Consider the following 24496-nt stretch of genomic DNA (forward strand, 5'->3'; position numbering starts at 1 on the left):
TAGCTAGAGACATATACCTGACATCAACCCTAATGATATCAAAGATGGCATCACAAATAAAATTATTAGCATGTTGAAGAAGATTAACAATGCTATGAGAATTATGATCTGTTAATTGTTGCGCTAAAGCTTCTAACCAAAAAGTTGAAGCTGCAGCAACATCCGCTAAAGATATAGCAGGTCTAAGAAGATTACCTGAACATAAGTAAGCTTTTCTTAGAAAGGATTCAATTTTCCTATCTAAAGGATCTTTAAAGGAAGTACTATCGGCCGTAGGAATAGTAGTACGTTTAGCAAGAGTAGAGATAGCCCCATCAACCTTAGGGATTTTGTCCCAAAACTCTAATCTGTCAGATGGCACAGGATATAATTGCTTAAAACGTTTAGAAGGAGTAAATGAATTACCCAAAATATTCCATTCCCTGGAGATTACTTCAGAAATAGCATCAGGGACAGGAAAAACTTCTGGAATAACTACAGGAGATTTAAAAACCTTATTTAAACGTTTAGATTTAGTATCAAGAGGACCAGAATCCTCTATTTCTAATGCAATTAAGACCTCTTTAAGTAAAGAACAAATACATTCCATTTTGAACAAATATGAAGATTTATCAGCATCAACCTCTGAAACAGAATCCTCTGAACCAGAGGAATCCTTATCAGAATCAGAATGATGATGTTCATTTAAAAATTCATCTGAAAAATGAGAAGTTTTAAAAGACCTTTTACGTTTACTAGAAGGGGGAATAACAGACATAGCCTTCTTAATGGATTTAGAAACAAAATCTCTTATGTTAACAGGAACACTCTGAGTATTAGATGTTGATGGAACCACAACAGGTAATGTAACATTACTAAAGGAAATATTATCTGCATTAACAAGTTTGTCATGACATTCATTACAAACAGCTGGAGGAACAGATACCACAAGTTTACAGCAAATACACTTAACTTTGGTAGATCCAGCACCAGGCAGCGATTTTCCAGAAGTATCTTCTGACTCGGGGTCAATCTGGGACATCTTGCAATATGTAACAGAAAAAACAACATATAAAGCAAAATTGATCAAATTCCTTAAATGACAGTTTCAGGAATGGGAAAAAATGCCAGTGAACAAGCTTCTAGCAACCAGAAGCAATAAACAATGAGACTTAAATAATGTGGAGACAATAGTGACGCCCATAATTTTTTTAGCGCCAAAAAAGACGCCCACATTATTTGGCGCCTAAATGCTTTTGGCGCCAAAAATTACGCCACATCCGGTAACGCCGACACTTTTGGCGCAAAAAAAAGTCAAAAAATGACGCAACTTCCGGTGACACGTATGACGCCGGAAACAAAAAGAAAAAATTTTGCGCCAAGAATGACGCAATAAAATGAAGCATTTTCAGCCCCCCGCGAGCCTAACAGCCCACAGGGAAAAAAGTCAAATTTTAAGGTAAGAAAAAAATTGATTTATTCATATGCATTATCCCAAATATGAAACTGACTGTCTGAAATAAGGAACGTTGAACATCCTGAATCAAGGCAAATAAATGTTTAAACACATATTTAGAACTTTATATAAAAGTGCCCAACCATAGCTTAGAGTGTCACAAAAATAAGACTTACTTACCCCAGGACACTCATCTATATGAAGTAGAAAGCCAAACCAGTACTGAAACGAGAATCAGTAGAGGTAATGGTATATATAAGAGTATATCGTCGATCTGAAAAGGGAGGTAAGAGATGAATCTCTACGACCGATAACAGAGAACCTATGAAATAGACCCCGTAGAAGGAGATCATTGAATTCAAATAGGCAATACTCTCTTCACATCCCTCTGACATTCACTGCACGCTGAGAGGAAAACCGGGCTCCAACCTGCTGCGGAGCGCATGTCAACGTAGAATCTAGCACAAACTTACTTCACCACCTCCATAGGAGGCAAAGTTTGTAAAACTGATTTGTGGGTGTGGTGAGGGGTGTATTTATAGGCATTTTGAGGTTTGGGAAACTTTGCCCCTCCTGGTAGGAATGTATATCCCATACGTCACTAGCTCATGGACTCTTGCTAATTACATGAAAGAAATAAAAGCATTCTTAAATTGTCAGGGATCTCTCTTCCCAAGGAGTGATCGTCCCTGTTCCTCTTGCAGAACAAGGCTGAGGATTTTATTCCAATCTGTTATGGTTCCCAAGAAAGAGGGAACTTTTCAACCCATTTTGGACCTGAAATGACTCAACAAATTTCTTAGGGTTCTGTCCTTCAAAATGAAGACCATTTTTTCCATTCTCCCGATGGTTCAGGAGGGTCAATTCATGACCACCACTGAACTAAAGGATGCTTACCTTAATGTTCCTATCTACAAGGATCATTTTCAATTCCTTCGATTTGCTTTTCTAGACAAACATCAGTTTGTAGCTCTTCCTTTTGGTCTGGCCACAGCTCCCAGAATTTTTATGAAGGTTCTGGGGGCTCTTTTGGCAGTGGCCAGGTCTCAGGGAATTGTGGCGGCTCCATACCTGGATGATATCTTGATTCTGGCATGGTCTTTTCATTTAGCAAAATCCCATACGGATTCCCTGTTTACTCTTTGTTCTCATGGGTGGATAGTGAATCTGGACAAGTTTCCTGATTCAAAGTACCAGGGTCTGTTTTTTGGGGACAATCAAAAAACAGATTTTCTTAACAGAAGCAAGAAAATCCAATCTTCTTTCAGCCTCCCTTTATCTTTAGTCCTCTGTCCGACCCTCAGTGGCTCAGTGTATGGAAGTAATTGGTCTCATGGTGGCCTCCATGGACAATATTCCTTTTGCTCGCTTTCATCTGAGACCTCTACAGTTATGCATGCTCGGACAATGGAACGGAGACCACTCGGACCTCTCTCAAAGGACAACCTGGAGATTCTCTCTCCTGGGGGCTCTCAGGATCATCTGTCTCAAGGCACATGCTTCTTGAGACCATCTTGGGAGATTGACTACGGATGCCAGCCTTTCAGGCTGGGGAGCAATTTGGAGTCCCTTAAGAGCTCATGGGACCTCGTCTCAGGAGGAGTCTGTCCTCCCAATCAATATTTTGGAACTGAGAGCAATCTACAATGCTTTGATAGCATGGCCTCAATTGAGTTCGGTCCGGTTTATCAAATTCCAATCGGACAACATCACATCAGTGACTTATACCAACCATCAGGAATTCCTTAGCAAAGGAAGTTTCTCGCATCCTTCTGTGGGCGGAGTCTCACAACTGCCACATTTCGGCCATTTGCATGCCAGGTGTGAACAACTGGGAAGCAGATTACCTTAGTAGGCAGACTTTTCACCCAGGGGAGTGGGCTCTTCATCCGGAAATGTTTTCTTAAAGATAACCCTCAGGTGGGGGTTCTGGAGTCTAACCTGATGGTGTCTCATCTAAACACCAAGCTTCCAAGATATGGGTCCAGATCAAGGGACCTGCAAGCAGCTCTGGTGGACGCTCTTGCGGTTCCATGGGATTTCGGTCTGAAATACCAGTTTCCTCCGTTTGATCCGGGCTATTACCCAAGGAAGAAGGGCCAAACAGGAGCTGGCATCTGATTCTAATTTCTCCAGCTTGGCCTCGCAGAATTTGGTTTGCGGACCTGGTGAAGATGTTGTCGTTTCCTCCGTGGAGATTGCTGCTGAAGGACCTTCTACTTCAGGGTCCTTTTTCTTCATCCAAATCTAGATTCTCTGAAGCTGACTGCATGTAGGTTGAACGCCTAGTCTTGTCTAGATGAGGTTTTTCTGAAAAGGTTGACACATTGATCCAGGCTCGTAAGCCGGTAACTCGCAAAATATATCTCAGGGTTTGGCACACATTTATTCTGTTGCGAATCTCAGGGTTTTCCTTCGGTGTAAAGTAAGTTTTGTCTTTTCTCCATGAGGGTCTGGAGAATGGTTTGTCCGTTCTCTGAAGGGTCAGATCTCTGCCCTTTCGGTTCTATTGCATAAACGTTTGGCCGAGTTACTGGATGTTCAGTCTTTTTTGTTCAGGCACTGGTCAGAATCAGGCCTGTGTTTAAACCGGTTACTCCTCCTTGGAGTCTTTATCTTGTTCTTTGGGTTTTGCAGCAGGCTCAGTTTGAGCCTATGCATTCTGTTGATATTAAACTGTCGTCTTGGAAAGTTCTGTTTTTGTTGGCTATTTCTTCTGCTTGTAGCGTTTCAGAACTTTCGGCTCTGCAGTGTGATCATCCTTACCTTATTTTTCATGCGGATAAGGTGGTCTTTCGTACTAAATTGGGATTTCTTCCTAAGGTGGTTCTAGATTGCAATGTCAATCAGGAAATTGTTGTTCCTTCATTGTGTCCTAATCCTTCTCAGAAGGTGCATCGGTTTCATAACCTGGATGTGGTTCGTGCTCTAAAGTTCTGTCTCCAGGCTAACGATTTTTGTCAATCTTCTGCCCTTTTTGTGGTGGTTGCTGGTAAACATAAGGGCCAAAGGGCCACGTCAACTACTACTTTTTGGTTGAGGAGTCTTATTCGGCTGGCATATGAGACAGCTGGACGAGAGCCTCCTGAGAGGATTATGGCTCATTCAACTTGGACTGTTTCTTCTTCCTGGGCCTTTAAAAACAAGTCTCTTTAGTGGAGCAAATTTGCAAGGGGGCCCACTTGGTCCTCGTTACTAACTTTTTCAAAATTGTATGTTTTTGCCTCAGCTGAGGCTTCTTTTGGGAGATTCTTCAAGCGGTGGTGCTGTCAGTTTAGGTCTGCTTGTCTTGTTCTCTCTCCCTTTCCATTCGGTGTCCTCTAACTTGGGTATTGGTTCCCACTAGTAATTAGAATGGATTTGTGGATTCTCCATGCCATTCAAAAGAAAACAAAATCTATGCTTACCTGATAAATTATTTTCTTTCCTGGCATGGAGAGTCCACGACCCGCACTTTTTCTAATATTCAAGACGGCTTATTTATCTTCTAAACTTCAGGCACCTCTTCTTTCTGTATTCACTTGGCTGAATGACTTGGGATTATGGGAATTGGTAGGGATACTTATAGCTTTGCTGGGGTGTTCTTTGCTTCCTCCTGGTGGCCAGGAGTTGAATTACCACTAGTAATTAGAAAGGATTTGTGGACTCTCCATGCCCGGAAAGAAAATTTAATTTATCGGGTAAGCATACATTTTGTTTTCATACATACCTGTGTATGTATAGTACCATATAAGAGTATAATGTAGTGTTTAACCTCCCTTTGTGGGTAGCTTTGTTTTATAGCTACCTGTGTGTATGTATAGCGCCATACAGCCGGCCCACTTCGATTAACTTCTTTTTTTTTTTTTTTTTTTTTTTGTGACAATTCTAGTGAACATCAAATCACCCTGTGTGTCATTTGACAATCTTGAAGTCTAGCCCAATTAAAGCCCTTAGGCGGCCAATGTAGAGAGCTTGGACTGCTCTATAATCACAGCCCAGCCAAAAGAGGAAATGAAGGGGGGTGGAGGAACAGACAATACCAATTAGAATTATAAACCTTTTAATTTTTAAATATAAATACTTAAAAAAAAAAAAAATTAAAAAAAAATTAGTTTTACTTGCAAACTAATATTTTCTTTTTATTGCTCTGAAATTTACTATCACTTTAACGTCCCTTTTGTGAGTAGCTTTGTTTTATAGGTACCTGTGTGTACGTATAGCGCCATACGCGAGTATTATGTAGTTTAATGTCCCTTTTTATAGGTACCTTTGTGTACGTATAGCGCCATACGCGAGTATTATGTAGTTTAATGTCCCTTTTTATAGGTACCTGTGTGTAGGTATAGCGCCATACGCGAGTATTATGTAGTTTAATGTCCCTTTTTATAGGTACCTGTGTGTACGTATAGCGCCATACGAGAGTATTATGTAGTGTTTAATGTCCCTTTTATAGGTACCTGTGTGTACGTATGGCGCCATACACTAGTATTATGTAGTGTTTAATATCCCTTTTATAGGTACCTGTGTGTACGTATAGCGCCATACGCGAGTATTATGTAGTGTTTAATATCCCTTTTATAGGTACCTGTGTGTACGTATAGCGCCATACGCGAGTATTATGTAGTGTTTAATATCCCTTTTTATAGGTACCTGTGTGTACATATAGCGCCATACGCGAGTATTTAGTGTTTAATGTCCCTTTTTATAGGTACCTGTGTGTACGTATAGCGCCATACGAGAGTATTATGTAGTGTTTAATGTCCCTTTTATAGGTACCTGTGTGTACGTATAGCGCCATACACGAGTATTATGTAGTGTTTACTATCCCTTTTATAGGTACCTGTGTGTACGTATAGCGCCATATGCGAGTATTATGTAGTGTTTACTATCCCTTTTTATAGGTACCTGTGTGTACGTATAGCGCCATACGCGAGTATTATGTAGTGTTTAATGTCCTTTTTATAGGTACCTGTGTGTAAATATAGCGCTATATGCAAGAATAATGTAGTGTTTTTTCTCTCCCTGCAGATGGCCGTCATCGGACAGCAGTCAAACAGCAGCAGTAACCTCACAGAGCTACAAGTAGTTAATCTGGACACTTCACATAACAATAAAAATGACTGAACTCCCTGGACTCCTCCTCTAGTCGGGAGCTTGACACAGCAACTTACAGACTGCTCCACTTATTTATTGTTGCCTTTTTCACGTTTTCCCTTCTTCCTATGTTTTTGTTTATTGCACACAAACAAGATTTACTTTCCCATCAGAAGAGGAGCTTCAACTCGGACAGTTTGAGTAGGAATTAACCCTTTGCCATTGGTGCCTGTCACCACTTCCTAATGAGTGCTTTATGAAGGGTTAACTGATGTGGGGTTCTTCTGATTAGGGAAAGTAAAGAAAAGCTCAGCACACAGAACAGCGATGTTTGCACTGAAGCTGCTGCAGAATCTGGGGGGGAGAGGTTACAACCCAGTCTAGATGCACCTGCAGGTTATGAAGATCAGTCCTGAGTGAGACGTCTGCGTACAACAAAGCCGGATCTGCTGGGGAGGTTACAAAGCAGTCTACAAGTACCTGCAGGTTATGAAGATCAGTCCTGAGTGAGATGTCTGCGTACAACAAAGCCGGATCTGCTGGGGAGGTTACAACCCAGTCTAGATGCACCTGCAGGTTATGAAGATCAGTCCTGAGTGAGACGTCTGCGTACAACAAAACCGGATCTGCTGGGGAGGTTACAAAGCAGTCTACAAGTACCTGCAGGTTATGAAGATTAGTCCTGAGTGAGACGTCTGCGTACAACAAAAAGGATCTGCTGGGGAGGTTACAACCCAGTCTAGATGCACCTGCAGGTTATGAAGATCAGTCCTGAGTGAGACGTCTGCGTACAACAAAACCGGATCTGCTGGGGAGGTTACAAAGCAGTTTACAAGTACCTGCAGGTTATGAAGATCAGACTTGAGTGAGACGTCTGCTTACAACAAAGCCGAATCTGCGCCTGAGAGGGATGTTTGTAATCATGGCTTGTTCCCTACAGTGAGTGCTTGCTCAGGTGCCATGTGTGTCTTCCTCTAGAGGTGAGAGGGTGAATGGTTTCAATAGGGTAAATAAACCCCTCGCTGCAGCAGATCCGAACAGAAGCCTTTATTTTTCTAAGTGTGAATTCTCAGTATTTATGTATGTGCGGGAATGTGTAAAGTTCACACCTTTATATGGGGGGGGGGGGGGGATGGGAGTGTGGAAATGATTATGAAAGTTTTGTTTTTGTGTTTTTAATCTTTTAGTGATACATTTCTAAATAACGGTTATGTAAAGCTCAGCTGCCTGTGGATCCAGGTTTTATAAAGCAGGTTCCTCTGGCACTTCCTGCATTACCTACACTGTGGGTATTTGTTCACTACAGGGCTGGGGCTTGACACCTACCAGTATATCAAAGCCTTGCTAATCACTTGTACTGTAATGATGGATTGGATTCAGGGGTGTGTAGATATCATTTGAGGTTTTGCTGCTTTTTACAATCAGACAATGTAGAGAGGAACTAGTTTGAGAAGGGGGTATGTGGTTCCAACGGTACGGGCTGTGCCACCTGTGGCTCTCGTATCGGTATACAATCCTAAATATCGCAGGGCTCAAATGTGGTCCCAATAAACATTCTCTGCTCCCTGATAGGACTCCCCAGACTCAGAGGTTCTGTATTTTGACAGAATTTGCTATAATTAAGTTGTTGCCTATATGTAGCTTCATACATACAGAGGAGGACAAGGTTTATCAGATTGTATTGAAATTATTTTTTATAGTAAAATAATTAACCTTTTTTTTTTTATTTAAAAGTAAATGTTTTGTCTGTCAGCCCCGGATATTCTGATCTGCAGTGCGAGTACATGAAATATTACCTAAGAGCTCAGGAATCAGACTTCTGCTCTTTGCCCCTCAGGGGTGTTTGCCCCGTACTTAAACCTGCTCATGTCCACGGCTGGGTATTGTATCTGTATTGTGCCAAACAACCCACGTCCAGGGGTTATGTGACATGATCAGTAGCGTTACTGATGTAATAGGTGGGGTTTATCTAGCTGTAAGGGACTGGTTTGCACACAGCGATCCTGGCGGTACAGGAGAATCTCACTGCTAGTCCCCCTCATGTAAGTCTGATTCCCACCATGGTAGCAGCCTCCTTCCCTTGTGTGAGGCCCAAATAGCCCCTATTCATGTCTAATTACCCCACCTGTCTGTGCTGCTGCTCCCTCTCCAGTGCTTTTGACAGACTTTCATTTTAACCAATCAGTGCTGACTCATAAATAACTCCACGGGTAGTGAGTACAATGTTATCTTTATGGCACACATGTACAAGCACTGTCTAACTGTGATAAACTGTAATAATGCACTGAGATGAGAGGTGGCGTTCAGCATATCTTTAGCATATCAGCCTACCTATGTTTAGCTTTCAACAAATAAAACCAAGAGAACAAAGCAAATTTGATGATAAATGTAAATTGGATAATTGTTTAAAGGGACAGTCTAGACCAAAATAAACTTTTATGATTCAGATAGAGCATGTAATTGTAAACAATTTTCCAATTTACTTTTATCACCAATTTTGCTTTGTTCTCTTGGTCTTCTTAGTTGAAAGCTTAACCTGGGAGGTTCATATGCTAATTTCTTAGACCTTAAAGGCCACCTCTTTTCAGAATGCATTTTAAGTTTTTCACCACTAGAGGGTGTTAGATCATGTATTTCATATAGATAACACTGTGCTCGTGCACGTGAAGTTAGGCACTGATTGGCTGAACTGCAAGTCTGTCAAAAGAACTGAAATAAAGGGGCAGTTTGCAGAGGCTTAGATACAAGGTAATCACAGAGGTAATAAGTATATTAATATAACTGTTGGTTATGCAATACTGGGGAATGGGTAATAAAGGGATTAGCTATCTTTTAAAACAATAAAAATTCTGGTGTAGACTGTCCCTTTAAAATTACTGCCCTATCTGAAAAAATGAAAGTTTGATTTTGGCTCTGACACAACAAGTGAATGATATAGTACTATAGTAACAATACTTAATGCTCTTGACACCACACATGAATGATATAGTACTATAGTAACAATACTTCATGCTGACACCACAAGTGAATGATATAGTACTATAGTAACAATACTTAATGCTGACACCACAAGTGAATGATATAGTACTATAGTAACAATACTTCATGCTGACACCACAAGTGAATGATATAGTACTATAGTAACAATACTTCATGCTGACACCACAAGTGAATGATATAGTACTATAGTAATAATACTTCATGCTGACACCACAAGTGAATGATATAGTACTATAGTAACAATACTTTATGCTCTGACACCACACATGAATGATATAGTACTATAGTAATACTTAATGCAGGGAGCGTGACTTTAGAGTGTCAGTACTTGCTGGGCTCACCATGCAGGGAGGGTGACTTTAGCGTGTCAGTACTAACGTTTGATGGCAGATGAGATTCAGAACGTACATGTTATCATGTAAAGAAAACCCCTTCTCTATATACCAGGCAGTTTTATTGCTTACCAGACTATTCCATAAATTAACCACACTTTCTGTAAAGAGGTACTCATGAACCTGCTGACCTTCAGATGGTGACTGCTAATGTCTCCTGCTTTAGGAACAGAGTTTAATGATCACAGAAATGAACCAGGGGAGAGTTATGGATTGGCTGCTGCTGCTGGGTTTCTGCAAAGATCTCCTGAGACCTTTTCATTGTGTGCAAATTTCACTTATTTTCTTATAAGTTACTCTGATTTGGTTTTTGTTGTGCTTGTGTGTATTTTTTCCCCAGGGAAAGTTGTGTAAGTAAAACACAGTACCATGTACATAAACCCCCCCTTTTTGTATAAAACAATATTTCAATAAATGTATCATTTTGTGCACATTTTTCTACTTTTGTCCTGGGGTCCTTTTTTTAGTTTGTGAGTTCTGTTTGCAGCTAAATGTGTGAATTTGTGTCATAAAAACGAAAGAAGTGTTAGCTGTATGCATGATGCGGTTAAATCTACGTGTAAGGACAAAGATTACTACTTGCTTGGTTGCAGGGACACCTGGGATTCTTTAGTGAGAGATGAATTGGTGTTTCCTTCTAAATACAGGGGGAGTCCACTACTGCATTAATTACTTGTGGGAATACATAATCTGGCCACCAGGAGTAGGCAAAGACACCCCAGCCAAAGGCTTAAATACCTCCCCCACTTCCCTCATCCCCCAGTCATTCTTTGCCTTTCGTCACAGGAGGTTGGCAGAGAAGTGTCAGAAGTTAGAGTAGTTCCTTATGGAGGTGTCTTGTCAGCCTCTCAGTGAGAGCATTGATGAAAGTTAGAGTCTGGAGATGCAGGGAGACTGTTAATGTGAGTCTGGATAGTTTTACATAAACGGCTCCTTAAGCAATCAGCGTTGACTAGTTTTGCTGCCTGCTTTCTTCACTCAAGTCCATGTCAGAAGCGCTGTCAAACTTGAAGGACCACGTCGCTGTTCCACGGCATAGATTCTGGTAAGATCGTTTAATTTCTTTCTAATGACTCGATGAGTCCACGGATCACCATTAATTACTGTTGGAAATATCACTCCTGCCTAGCAGGAGGCGGCAAAGAGCACCACAGCAAAGCTGTTAAATATCACCTCCCTTCCCTCCCACCCCAGTCATTCTCTTTGCCTACGTTAGAGCAAGGAAGTGGTAAAGTTAGGTGTTAGTAAAAGATTCTTCAATCAAGAGTTTTTTATGTAGTGCAAGATTGTGCTGCTTTGTTCTGGGGTGTAGCCGTAGTCCATATCAGAGCAGTGGTGGCTTTTGAGCAATGGGAACTTGTGGGACATAATTCTCACTGCGCCTCCCATACATTTATGCTGCCCTAATCCTGGAAGCCTGAGTAAGATTTCTCAGTCTTTATCTATTTCTTTTTAAAGACACAATGAGTCCACGGGTTTCATCCTTACTTGTGGGATTACGCCTCCTGGTCAGCAGGAGGAGGCAAAGAGCACCACAGCAGAGCTGTTATATAGCTCCTCCACTCCAGTCATTCTCTTTGCCTACGTTAGTGATAGGAGGTGTTAGTTTTTGATTCTTCAATCAAGATTTTTTGCCAGAGTGTGCTGTTTTGTTTAGGGTGTAGCCGTAGTCCATATCAGTCTCTACAGAAGAGCATCTGGTGGCTTTAGAGCAATGGGAACATATTTCTCACTGCGCCTCCCATATTGTTATGCTCCCCTTCTCAGGAAGACCTAAGCAATATCTAACTCAGGTCCTATCTGTTTCCACAGGGCTATGGGAGGGAGAGGACCTCCTACACCTGTTGGAGCTGTCTTGCTGTCAGACAGCATTAAGGTAAGTTCAGTTTCTATTGATTCTGGGGCACATTTAGTTATATTCAGAGTGGACTCAGCATGGGTAAAAATTTACTTTATTTCTCTGGGATGCGACTCTTCAGATGGAGGGGGTTCCTATGATGACAGCATGGGTACATTGGCACTGGGCTAAGGCTAAAGGGTTCCCATAATAACAGCATGGGTACAGAGGCACTGGGCTAAGGCTAGGGACAGTATCGGTCATATTTTTATTAATATACATTCCCGGTACAAACAGTTTAAGATGACGCCCACGATGGGCGGGGCTTATATTTGCGCGCTTTCTAGTCGTTGCATATTTTATATTGACGCTTGTTCTGGTCCTGTTCAGATTGAAGACGGGGAACAAGTCTGCTGCATATTTCTACAGCTCTTCGGGCAGTACACTGAACCGCATGGTTATCTAAGCAGGCGGTTTTTAGCGCTCTGTAGCCCGACCGGACATATTCCTAAAGATTGGGGTCTGGAGGCATGTAGGCGCCTCAGCTTAGCTGATTGAGGCTGTGAGGTGTCTGAACAGGGCAAATAGTATTTCTGTTTCAGAATTAATATGCTCAGTTATTAAATTATTTTTTCTGTTCAACAAGACATAAGAAAAACGGCTACGTTTAGTTTTTAAACACAGTGTTCAAAGTAAATTAAGATCATTTGTTATTAATAGCACTGTATTATATTATTATTACTCTTCTCTCATATAGTAAGAGAGTCTGAGTGGTGCATTTAAAGAGCCAACCTAAAAATTTTAAGTCCTTTTTCGTTTCATTTTCTGACCTGTTCTACAGAATGGAATTAGAAAATGTTGTCTGCGCAATGTGTTTGGATGCCAATGTGGAACCTCCTGTTCCTTTTTGCCCTTTATGTATTGAGGGCTTTAAGCTATAAAGAAGATTTTTCATGAGAAAAAATTGTCAGTGGCGGATGCCTCTCAAGAGTCTAACAATGAGTCGGGGTATGCCACAGCTTTCTCCCCAAGCATCCCAGCCTTTAACGCCCGCCCAAGCAGTGCCATGTACTTAACCTCAAGTTTTAGCTGCAGTCATATTAAGAGATATAGCTGCAGTTATATCTTCTACTCTTTCGGAGGCGCTATCTGCCTTTCCTATGCTTCAAGGCAAACGTATCAAAATCCCTGGTGGCTTAGTGGGTAAGCAAACGGCCTACCAGATGGAAGGCCAGCAGTTTGAATCCAGCCGCTGTCGCCAGGTTTAAATTAACAAAGTGTCTGATGCTCTGATGGCAGCCTCTGACGTACCCTCCCAGGGATCAGAGATAGAGGGTATGGAGGTTCTATCGGAAGGTGAAATTTCAGACTCAGGGAGTTCCTTACCTTTGACTGATTCAGAAGTTGTTTCTTTCCGATTTCAACTAGAACACTTCTGTCACTCAGAGAGGTTTTAATGACTTTGGACGACTGTGATTCCGCTTTAGTGGTCGTTCCTGAGAAATTGAGTAAGTTAGACAGATATTTAGAAGTTCCTTCTTACTCAGAAGTTTTTCCAGTTCCCAAGCGAACTTCGGAAATTATTGCTAAGGAATGGGAGAGACCTGGTATTCCCTTCTCTCCCTCTCCTATTTTCAAGAAAATGTTCCCAATTGCGGACGCTGTCAAGGAAGCTTGGCAAACGGTCCCTAAGGTGGAAGGAACTATTTCCACCTTGGCCAAACGAACTACTATTCCTATTGAGGATAGTTGTGCGTTCAAAGACCCCATGTATAAGAAGTTGGAGGGTCTACTGAAAAAGATTTATGTTCACCAGGGTTTACTTCTGCAACCTGCCGCATGTATTGTTAGTAACCAGTGTGGCAGCTTATTGGTTTGATGCTCTTGCAGAGTCTCTTAAGACTTCTTTAAAGCTTTAATCCGATCCTGGATTTCTTCCAAAGTTAGCAAACTCCTTCATAACAGACGCTTCCCTGCAAATTACTAAATTGGCAGCTAAAAGTTCAGGTTTCTCTATTCTAGCCCACAGAGCCTTATGGTTGAAACCTTGGTCTGTGGATGTTTCATCCAAATCTAAGCTTTTGGCAATTCCCTATAAGGGAAAGACCTTGTTTGGACCTGGATTGAAGGAAATTATCGCTGACATCACGGGAGGCAAGGGTCATTTCCTCCCTCAAGACAAAAAAATAAGCAGAAGGGATGACAGAGTAATTTTCATTCCTTTCGACATTTCAAGGGAAATTCTTTCACTTCCTCCTCTAAACAGGAAGGAAACTATTCACAAACCATGTCCACTTGGAAACAATCTTGGACCAAAGGTAAACAATCCAAGAAGCCCGCCGCTGATTCCAAGTCCGCATGGGACAGGATTTTTATTCTAATCTGTTTGTAGTTCCCAAAAAGGAGGGAACCTTCAGACCTATCCTAGACCTAAAGTGTCTAAACAAGTTTCTCAGAGTTCAATCGTTCAAGATGGAAACTATTCGTACCATTCTTCCATTGATCCAGGAGGGTCAATTCATGATCTAAAGGATGCATATCTTCATGTTCTTATCCACAGAGATAATCACAAATATCTGAGGTTTGCCTTCCTGGACAAACACTTTCAGTTCGTGGCACTTCCTTTCGGTCTAGCCACGGCACCCAGAATTTTCACAAAGGTTCTGGGGTCTCTGTTGGCGGTTCTACGACCGCGGGGCATTGCGGTGGCGCCTTATCTGGACGATATTCTAATCCAGGCGTCGTCATCTCAGCAGACAAGGTCCCATACCGACATTGTGCTATCCTTCCTGAGAACTCATGGGTGGAAGGTAAATCTGGAAAACAGTTTAATTCCGCTGACAAGGGTTGCCTTCTTGGGAACTCTAATCGACTCCATATCCATGAAGATTTTTCTGACAGAAGTCAGAAAAATGTCGAGCTCTTCATTCCACTCCTCGACCATCAGTGGCTCAATGCATGGAGGTAATCAGATTGATGGTAGCGGCAATGGACATCATTCCGTTTGCACAATTTCATCTCAGGCCTATGCAGTTAAGCATGCTCAGGCAGTGGAATGGAGATTATACGGATTTGTCTCCTCGAATAACCCTAGAACAAGAGACGAGGGACTCGCTTCAATGGTGGTTGTCTCTGACTCATCTGTCCAAGGGGACTTGCTTTCGCAGACTGACATAGGTGATTGTGACGACGGACGCTAGCCTTTTAGGTTGGGGAGCAGTCTGGGGTTCTTTAAAGGCTCAGGGAATATGGACTCGGACAGAGTCTCTCCTTCCCATCAACATCCTAGAGCTGAGAGCAATCTTCAACGATCTTCGAGCTTGGCCTCAGTTGGCTTCGGCTCAATTCATCAGATTCCAGTCGGACAACATAATGAAAGTGGCTTACATCAATCATCAGGGAGGAACGAGGAGTTCCTTAGCGATGACAGAAGTTGCCAAGATAATCCAGTGGGCGGAGGCCCATTCTTGCCATCTGTCAGCGATCCACATCCCAGGGGTAGAAAACTGGGAGGCGGATTTTCTGAGCAGGCAGACTTTTCATCCGGGAGAATGGGAACTCCATCTGGAAATATTTTCCAAACTGATTCTCAGATAGGGTCGGCCGGAATTGGATCTCATGACATCTCGTCAGAATGCCAAGCTCCCGAAATACTGGTCCAGGGATCCCCAGGCCGAGCTGATGCCTTAGCGGTTCCTTGGTCCTTCAACCTAGCATATCTATTTCCCCCGTTTGCTCTTCTTCCCCGGGTTATTGCTCGAATCAAACAGGAGAAGGCATCAGTGATCCTCATCGCCTCACAGGATTTGGTATGCCGACCTGGTGGACATGTCATCTCTGCCACCCTGGACACTTCCGTTGATAAGATATGGCGTAAATATCTTTATTGGTGAGAATCTAAGGGCTACTCAAGGAGTAGTTAGGATTTCTAGGATTTTGTCTTTTCTCCAAGAAGGATTGGAGAAGGGATTATCAGCGAGTTCCCTAAAGGGTCAGATTTCTGCTTTATCTATTTTGTTACACAAGCGTCTGGCAGATGTCCCAGATGTTCAATCTTTTTGTCAGGCTTTGACTAGAATCAGGCCTGTGTTTAAACAAATTGCTCCTCCATGGAGTTTGAATTTAGTTCTTAGAGTTCTTCAAGGGGTTCCGTTTGAACCTATGCATTCCATAGATATTAAGTTGTTATCTTGGAAAGTTTTATTTCTTGTTGCCATTTCTTCTGCTCAAAGAGTGTCTGAGCTTTCGGCATTACAATATAATTCGCCTTGCCTTATTTTTCATTCGGATAAGGTGGTGTTACGTACTAAACTCACGTTTTCTTCCTAAGGTTGTTTCAGACAAGAACATTAATCAGGGGATTGTTGTTCCTTCCTTGTGTCCTAATCCTCCTTCTTAGAAGGAATGTCTTCTGCACAATTTGGACGTTGTCCGTGCGTTAAAATTTTACTTACAAGCAACTAAGGATTTTCATCAATCCTCTTCTCCGTTTATGAATTTTTCTGGGAAACGTAAGGGTCAGAAAGCTACGGCTACCTCTTTCTTTTTGGCTGAAGAGTATCATCCACTTTGCATATGAGACTGCTGGACAGCAGCCTCCTGAAAGAGTTACGGCTCATTCCACTAGGGCTGTAGCTTCCTCATGGGCATTCAAAAATGATGCTTAAGTTGAGCAGATTTGCAAGGCTGCAACTTGGTCTTCTCTTCACACTTTTTCTAAATTTTACAATGAATTTGATACTTTTGCTTCGGCTGAGGCTGTTTTTGGAGAAAGGTTCTTCAAGCAGTGGTACCTTCCGTTTAGGTTCTCTGTCTTGTCCCTCCCTTTTTCATCCGTGTATTCTAGCTTTGGTATTGTATCCCACAAGTAAGGATGAAATCCGTGGACTCATCGTGTCTTTAAAAAGAAAAGAAAATGTATGCTTACCTGATAAATTTGTTACAACTGTTTCAAACATTGAAGAAATTAGATACCCACAGAAAAATACATGCAGCATAAGGGTAGAGAGACAATCACATCAAATAACTTTTTCTCTTATCTTTACAGTTCTAGAATGTCCACCAAAACCTTGTTGGGAATTAACCTGTGAGGTGTATAATTATGGGCATAGCTGACTAGAGTCGTAGTCTGTAGATGGTTTGGAAAGTATGGCGAATTCTGCCAGTCTTAGTGTATAGTAATGCTAGCAGTTCTTTGATGATGAAGATACTTCATGGTAAAATAGGTAAAAACGAATGTGTAGGATAGTAGTGGCCTACTGCGCATATGCAGTCGGCCCTACATCCCTTTAAAGTTATCTTTATTTTGTCATAGACTGAAGTACTCCTACTGGGGAGGGAATCTTAAATTAAGAGGATCAAGGTGGTTAAGAGGAGGGGGGAAGGGGTTTATCTAGAGAAAAAGGGGGGGGGGGGGAGGGGGATACTGAGTCAGTCAAGGCTCCATTTTGGGCAACAATACTACCTAGAGGCCGAGGTGTCAATACATATCTCTTTAGCAGTCAACTTCTCGTGGGAGTCTCATCGTTGGAGTTTGTTTCTCTGTAAGTAGGTCTCCCAAGGTTCCTAGATGAGGCTGAAAATTTCCGATTGGCGTCTAACTCTATAAACGTAATCTTCCATGGACTTAACGTAATTTAGGTATTCTACAACACTTTGCCATCTCGGAGGGTGTACTTTTTTCCAGTTCCTGGCAATTGTCATTTTAACTGAGGTAAGCATGTATATTAGGAGAGATCTCTTATGTGGGGGTATTTTCTTTAAGTCTAGGTGCAAGAGAGCCAGTCCAGGGTCAGAGACCTCTGGGAGACCCATTTCGTTACAGACCAGACGGAGCTTATTCCAAAGTGGCTTAAGCCTAGGGCAGGACCACCATGTGTGGAGGGGAGTGCCCAGTCCACCGCAGTCCCTCCAACAGGAGGAAGAGTGGGCAGGATAGAGGACCTGAAGTTTGGGTGGGACCAGATGCCACCTGGTGATCATTTTAAAATAGAGTTCATACATCGTAGTGCAGTGCAAAGTCGTCTTGGTCTTAGGAATAGTCTCTGTCCATTTCTTAACTGTGTACGTCGTTTTTAAGTCTGTCTCCCAGGAGAACATGTGTCTCGTCTTCACCAATGTAGGAGGTACCATCTATAATGCGCTGTGAGAGGTTTATAAATCTGGAGGCCCGTTTGCCATCTAGACTCCCAAGTCGTGGGGGTTTGGACGGTGTCTCCCAGAAACCCCCATGCCTTCATCAAGGACCGTAATCTTAGGAGTTCAAATTCTAGGTGTCGTGGAATTCCATATCTAGCCACCATCTCTCCATGCGTGAGGAGGCGGTTACCCGCATAGAAGTCTCCAACTGTTGTGATCTCCATTTGCTTCCACAGATTGAGTCTCACATTATGGAGGCTCTGGAGAAGGGGGATTATAGGTTGGATAGGAGAAGGATGGGGGGGGGGTGATCTGGGCACCATGCCATAGTTTATACCAGAGTAATTGACATCCTCTCACTATGTGATTAGAAATAATACATGTGGAGGTAAGATGTGGGGGGAACCATAACAAGTCAGATAAATCTATATATACGCCAGGAGAGAGGCCTGCTCTATCTCCCTCCATCTCGTGGGTGGGAGGTCTCGTCCCCATGCAGAGGCATGGGAATTCATTGCTGCTTCATAGTACAACCTTACACTTGGTAGGCCCGATCCTCCCTGGTCGAGGGGGGACTGCAAAATTGTCGCAGCAACTCTGGGTTTCTTGTTGTTCCAGACATACATGTGAAAGAGGGCTTGGAAGTTCTTCAGCAATTTTTCTGGGACTGGAAGGGGGATACATCTCATATGTTAATTTAGGTAATAACATCATTTTCAGGCCAGCAATTCTACCCATCCAAGATAGTTTGTTGTATTTTTTGGTTTTCAAAGATTTGTCAAACTCTTTCAACAGAACCTGATAGTTCTCTTGGAGGACTATGTCTTTATCATGATATAGGAAAACCCCAAGATGTCGAATCCCCCTAGTAGACCATTTAAACGAGTATTGCTTCCGCAAAGCTCGCTGTTCAGAATGGTCAAGGTGTATCATATATGCTTCCATTTTGGTAACATTCATTTTGTAATTAGAAAGCTTACCAAATGCGTCAATTAAGGCCATTAGAGGCAGGAGCGAAAGAGTCGGTTCCACAATAAAAAGGTTGAGATCGTCGGCAAATAATGCCACCTTCTGAACCAAGTCATGCAACAATAAGCCCTGAATCTTGGCATCTTTCCTAATTGCTTCAGCTAGCGGTTCCATCACCATCTCGAAAAGGAGCGGTGACAGCGGACACCCCTGCCTCGTTCCGTTGCGTATATGTATCCTGGGGGAACAAAAGCCCAGTCCCTTGACTACCGAAGTGGGAAGGATGTATAGCGCCTCAACTGCTTTACAAAAAGAGTGTGGGATCTCGAATATCCTCAAGGTCTCAAACATATATTCCCATCTCACCCTGTCAAACGCTTTTTCAGCGTCTAAAGACAGGGTGAGAAGGGGCAGGCCCATATCATGTGTTTCTGAGAAGACATTCAGTAGCCTACGAGTATTGTCAGTACCTTGTCTACCCTGCACGAACCCAACTTGATCCAGGTGAATTATAGAGGGCAAGTGTTTCCCTAGTCTGGTTGCAAGGACTTTTGAATAGATCTTAATATCAACATTGATAAGGGAGATAGGTCTATAACTCCCACATTCCATCAGGTCTTTCCCTTCTTTAGGAATGGTCAAGATGTTGGCCTCCAAGAATTCCTGGAGGAGCTTGCCTTCCTTGGCCACTCCGCGGAACAGTCGGAAAAGGAAGGGGGAAAGCAGAGAGGCAAAAGTCAGGTAAAATAGTGATGTAAATACATCAGGGCCAGGGGCCTTATGAGGCTTTAGGGACAAAATAGCTATTTTTTATTTCCTCAAGAGTAAAAGGCTTCTCCAGATCTTCCACAGATTCCTTGTTCAGCGTTGGTAATTGTAAATTTGCTAAAAACCATCCCAGTTCCTCTCTACTTGACGGTAGGTCACTGGAACTGCGGCCCAGGTCATAGAGAGTAGCATAGTAGTCCAACAAAGCCTTACCAATCTCCTTGGGGGAACGGACTATTCCTCGAGCCGACTTAATAGCCGGGATCCTACTGTTGACCGCTCAGTTTCTAAGCTTGCGGGCCAAGTACCTGTCAGCTTTATTTCCTTTGCTATAGTAGATCTGTTTAAGTTTAAATAGATTAGCCTGGACTTTTAACATTTCTCGCTTATTGATTTCAGATCTTATGATACCCACCTGGGTAGCAAGAGCAGGATCAGGAGTTTTTTTATTAGCCATTTCAAGGGGTCTCAGATCTGCGTACAATTTCGCTAAGGAGATCTTTTAGGTCGCCTTCCACTGGGCCTTTTTCTTTATGAAATGGCCTCTTAGGTATGCTTTGAGAGCGGCCCACACAATTTCAAGTTTCGTATCACCTGTATCATTAAATTTCAAAAAATCAAGGATTATTTCAGTTAGTTGTGGGGTCTCTAGTTCCGTGAGACACTGATCTGGAAGCCTCCAGGGTGGTCTACAGTCAGGGAGTTGTAAGATTGAGAGTTGAGCACTAACCAAGTCATGGTCCGACCACATGCAGGGTCTAATCTTTGGGGTAGTAAATTTATCAAGTGTCCAAGAATCACATAACAGATAATCTATCCGCGAATACGAGTTATGGGGTTTCGAATGATGTGTGTAGTCTAGTTCAGTCGGGGCTAGGCATCTCCAAACATCAAACAGTCCAAATTGAAACATAAGTCTACGGAAAGCATGAGATAGTGTAGTTAAGTTGCGATCAATTGGGTGAGTGTCATTTGTTTTTTTGTCTAGCACTGGGTCCCAGACCAAATTCAGATCCCCCCCCCAACAAGACGTGTCCTCTGTTGATGATATTTCGTTTATTTAGAAATTTTCTAAGAAAGAGAATCTGTCCCCTATTCGGTGTATAAATGGAGGCCAGCTTACAGAGAATCCCATTCAGGGTGCACACCAAAATGAGGAATCTACCTTCTGGGTCTCGCTCAATATGATCCACCTTACAACAGACATCTCGGTGAATCATTATGGCTACACCTCTCTTTTTTTTTTTTTAAAGGAGGCAGCTTCACATATTGGATAAAGGGGGGAACTTCTAGAAAGTCTAGAATCCCTCTCCCAATGAGTCTCCTGCAAGAATATTAAGTGTAATTTATGTGTAAGTAGGTAATTATGTAAGAGGCTCCGTTTAGTAGGAGAGTTAAGCTCCTGAACATTCAGGGTGGCCACCGATACGGGAGCCATGTTGGAGGAGAATCCCTCCTGTCTTACAGGCTAAGTCCCCAAAAAGGGGGTCAGGGCATAAAAAGGGAGGTGGACAAGGAAGATTTGGTTAAGGGAAGTGAGGTAGAAGTACTACAGTCCAGTAACAGAAATTTCTTTTTAGATCTAACTAGCGTTTACCGATGTGTATATAAACACTATCACAATGAGTGGTCTCTCAACTCTTAGTAAGAGAGCACAACTATATAAGTACGGGGGGGGGGGGGGAGAGGCCAGCATTAATAGCCCAGCCCCAGTCGGCTATTCTGAAGTATACCATATAATTTCTCTCTACATGAGGACCTTCAATAATATTCTTATGCAGTTTTATGAGATCCATTCTCGTTGGTCTCCCTATCTCCAAATTATATATAAGGGTGTAAGACAATTCTACTCTCATAAGTCTAGTGTAAAGATCAATTGATAAGTTTCATACAATGGCCTGCACCTGACCATTTCTGTCTATGCCTTCTGAAGTGTCCCTTAGTGTCTTCTTGAAATTATAACTTTATACAGGAAGGGCAATGTATCATGTATCTTATGTGTCTAGCGATATTAGCATAAACAGAGAAACAAACAACAAGAAACATGAGCAATAACAGTAAGAATAACAATGTTCATTGATGACCACCGTCCTAACAAATCTATAAAGGGGGGCTTCAGCGATGTTACACCTCGGAGCTGTTAACTAATGGGAACCTATTGGTGTCTTATTTATTTATAGGTGATCAAACTCCTGACTACCCTGACAGGTATAAGTATGGCTGCCTACAGTGAGTGGGAAAAGGGGGATTAACAGTAGATCATAACCTAAAGAGCTTTCTCCAAGATAGAGGCATACATCCAGAGAGGAGATCAAGTTATTAAATTATCAATTAAAAGTTCTTAAGGATCTGGGTTCAGGCTGATACAGCTACAGTTGGTGTACGTAAGAGGTGTATATGGCTCCGGAAAGTGGTCATCTAAACACAATGCAAAAACAAGATTTGTGAACAATCCCATCTCTTGTCTACGAAATAAGAACTTAAACTAGACAATAACAGGTACTCATTAACACACTGAGACGAAGAGGGAGAAAGAGAGGAATGGAAAGGGGTTTAGAAGCGAGAGAATAGAAAGAAAGGAGAGTAAGAGAACAGAGAAGGAAAACAGCTAAACACTTGTATGGGAGATACATTTAATGTATTGTAGCAGTCTCATCCATCTTCATGTACCCTTGGTACACACGAATCAGTCTCTCAAGATGAATATTACCTCTCAATCAAGAGTCCAGAATAAGGAGAGATAACAATCTGCATATCAGTCTAAGTTCCAACTACTAATGTCTCGTGGGAGAGTCCCGATCCCTAGATACTGAGGTTTTCCTCTGGTTGCTTCTGGATCTCTGTGGAAGAGGGCCCCAATCAGGGGCTGATGCTCTCAAGCCTCTTCCAGGCACAGTCGGCTGGGCAGTCTCAGGTGGATCTTGTGGCAAAAGTCCCCATCTTTGGAGTAGCTCTCTCGTCTGCTGGGGAGAAGAAGCCGCGAATTGCTGTCCATCTTTACTGATGTAGAGCTTAACCGGAAAGCCCCATCTATATTTTATAGCTTTGTCCCTCAGGATTTTAGTGAAGGGTTGGTAATGCCTTCTTAGCTGGAGGGTATGTGGGGAGAGGTCCTGATATATCTGGATAGCAGCATATTGTTCTGGGAGTGGCTTGTCACTTGCTAGAGACCTCAGCAGTTTTTCACGGAAAGTATAGTAATGAAGTCGAGCTATGACATCTCTAGGTTTGTCTCCTTCAGCCTTCCGCGGCCTCAGAGTTCTATGTGCTCTGTCGATCAGCATCTCTTTCTCTATCCCAGTGCCAAGGACAGCAACAAACAGGTCCTGCAGAAATGGTGGACATAGTGTCTCAGGGATACAAACTAGAGTTTAAGAATTTTCCTCCCAGGGGCAGGTTTCTGCTTTCAAAATTATCTGTAAACCAGACTAAAAGAGGCGTTCTTACACTGTGTTCGGGACCTCTCCGACCTGGAAGTGTTAGTTCCTGTTCTAATGCAGGAACGGGGTCTGGGGTTCTATTTCAATCTGTTCATGGTTCCCAAGAAGAAGGGAACCTTCACACCAATTTTCGATCTCAAGAGTCTAAACACTTTCCTCAGATTCCCGTCCTTCAAGATGGAATCTATTTGTTCCATTCTTTCTTTGATCTAGAGGGTAAATTTATGACCACGGTCGATTTAAAGGGCAAATACTTGGATGCTTCCATCACAGGGACCATCACAAGTTTCTAAGTTTTGCTTTTCTAGACAAACTCTTCAGTTTGTGGCTCTTCCATTTGGCCTTGCCTACAGCTCCCAGAAATTTCTCAAAGGTTTTGGGATCCCGACTGGTGGTGTTCCTTTGCGGGGCATTGCAGTGGCACCTTTTCTGGGCGACATGCTGGTTCATGACCATGACAGAGGTAGCCAAGATCATTCAGTGGGCAGAGACCCACAATTGCTGTCTGTAGGTGATCCACATTCCAGGAATGGACCTCTGCGAAGCAGACTTTCTGGGCAGTCAGACCTTTCACCCGGGGACTCTACACGGAAGTGTTTTCCAGCCTGATTCTCAAAGGGGGTTAGTTGGAATTGGATCTCATAAAATCTTGGCAGAATGCCAAGCTTCCGAGGTACGGGTCGAGATAAAGGGACCCTCAGGCTGTACTGATAGAGGCTCTGGTGGTACCTTGGCATTTCAGTCTCGCATACCTATTTCCTCTGTTTGCTTTCTTCCTTGAGTCTCTACTCTTCTACCTCGAGTCATTGCTCGAATCAAGCAGGAGTGGGCGTAGGTAATCCTTATTGCACCGGCGTGGTCTCGCAGGATTTGGTATGCAGACCTGGTGGACATGTCATCTCTTCCACCTTGAAGACTTCCTTTGAGGAAGGACCTTCTACTTCAAGGACCCTTCTTTCATCCAAATCTAGTTTCTCTGAAGCTGACTGTTTGGAGATTGAACGCTTAATTTTATCCAAGCGTGGATTTTCAGAATCGGTCATTTAGACCATGATTCAGGCTCGTAACCTGTGACTAGAAAGATTTACCATAAGATATTGTATAAATATCTATATTGGTGTGAATCCAAGGGCTACTCTTGGAGTAGAGTTAGGATTCCTAGAATTCTGTCATTTCTCCAAGAAGGTTTGGAGACGGGATTATCGGCGAGTTCCCTAAAGGGTCAAATATCTGCCTTGTCTATTTTGTTACGTAAACGTACCAGACGTGCAATCGTTTTGTCAGGCCTTGGTCAGGACTGTGTTCAACCCAGTTACTCCTCCCTGGAGTCTTAATTTAGTTCTTAAGGTGCTTTAAGTGGCTCTGTTTGAGCCTATGCATTCCTTAGATACTAAGTTTTTAGCTTGGAAAGTTTTGTTTCTTGTTCCTATTTCTTCTGCTC

General features: G+C 42.6%; 1 protein-coding gene across 3 annotated transcripts in view; it reads left to right on the top strand.

The window, feature by feature from the left end:
- Positions 1 to 10344, top strand: part of SRF (serum response factor) — a 135902-nt gene extending 125558 nt beyond the window's left edge. For all 3 annotated transcript variants that reach the window (XR_008402140.1, XM_053712773.1, XM_053712772.1), the window contains one exon: positions 6446 to 10344. Coding sequence is in view for 2 of the 3 variants with exons in the window: in XM_053712773.1 (XP_053568748.1) it covers positions 6446 to 6541 (96 nt within the window). In the remaining variant the exon portion in view is untranslated. The remainder of the gene's footprint in view (positions 1 to 6445) is intronic.
- Positions 10345 to 24496: the final 14152 nt, after the last annotated feature.

This window comes from Bombina bombina, chromosome 4, assembly GCF_027579735.1.
Source record: "Bombina bombina isolate aBomBom1 chromosome 4, aBomBom1.pri, whole genome shotgun sequence".
In the NCBI taxonomy this organism is placed as follows: Eukaryota; Metazoa; Chordata; class Amphibia; order Anura; family Bombinatoridae; genus Bombina; species Bombina bombina.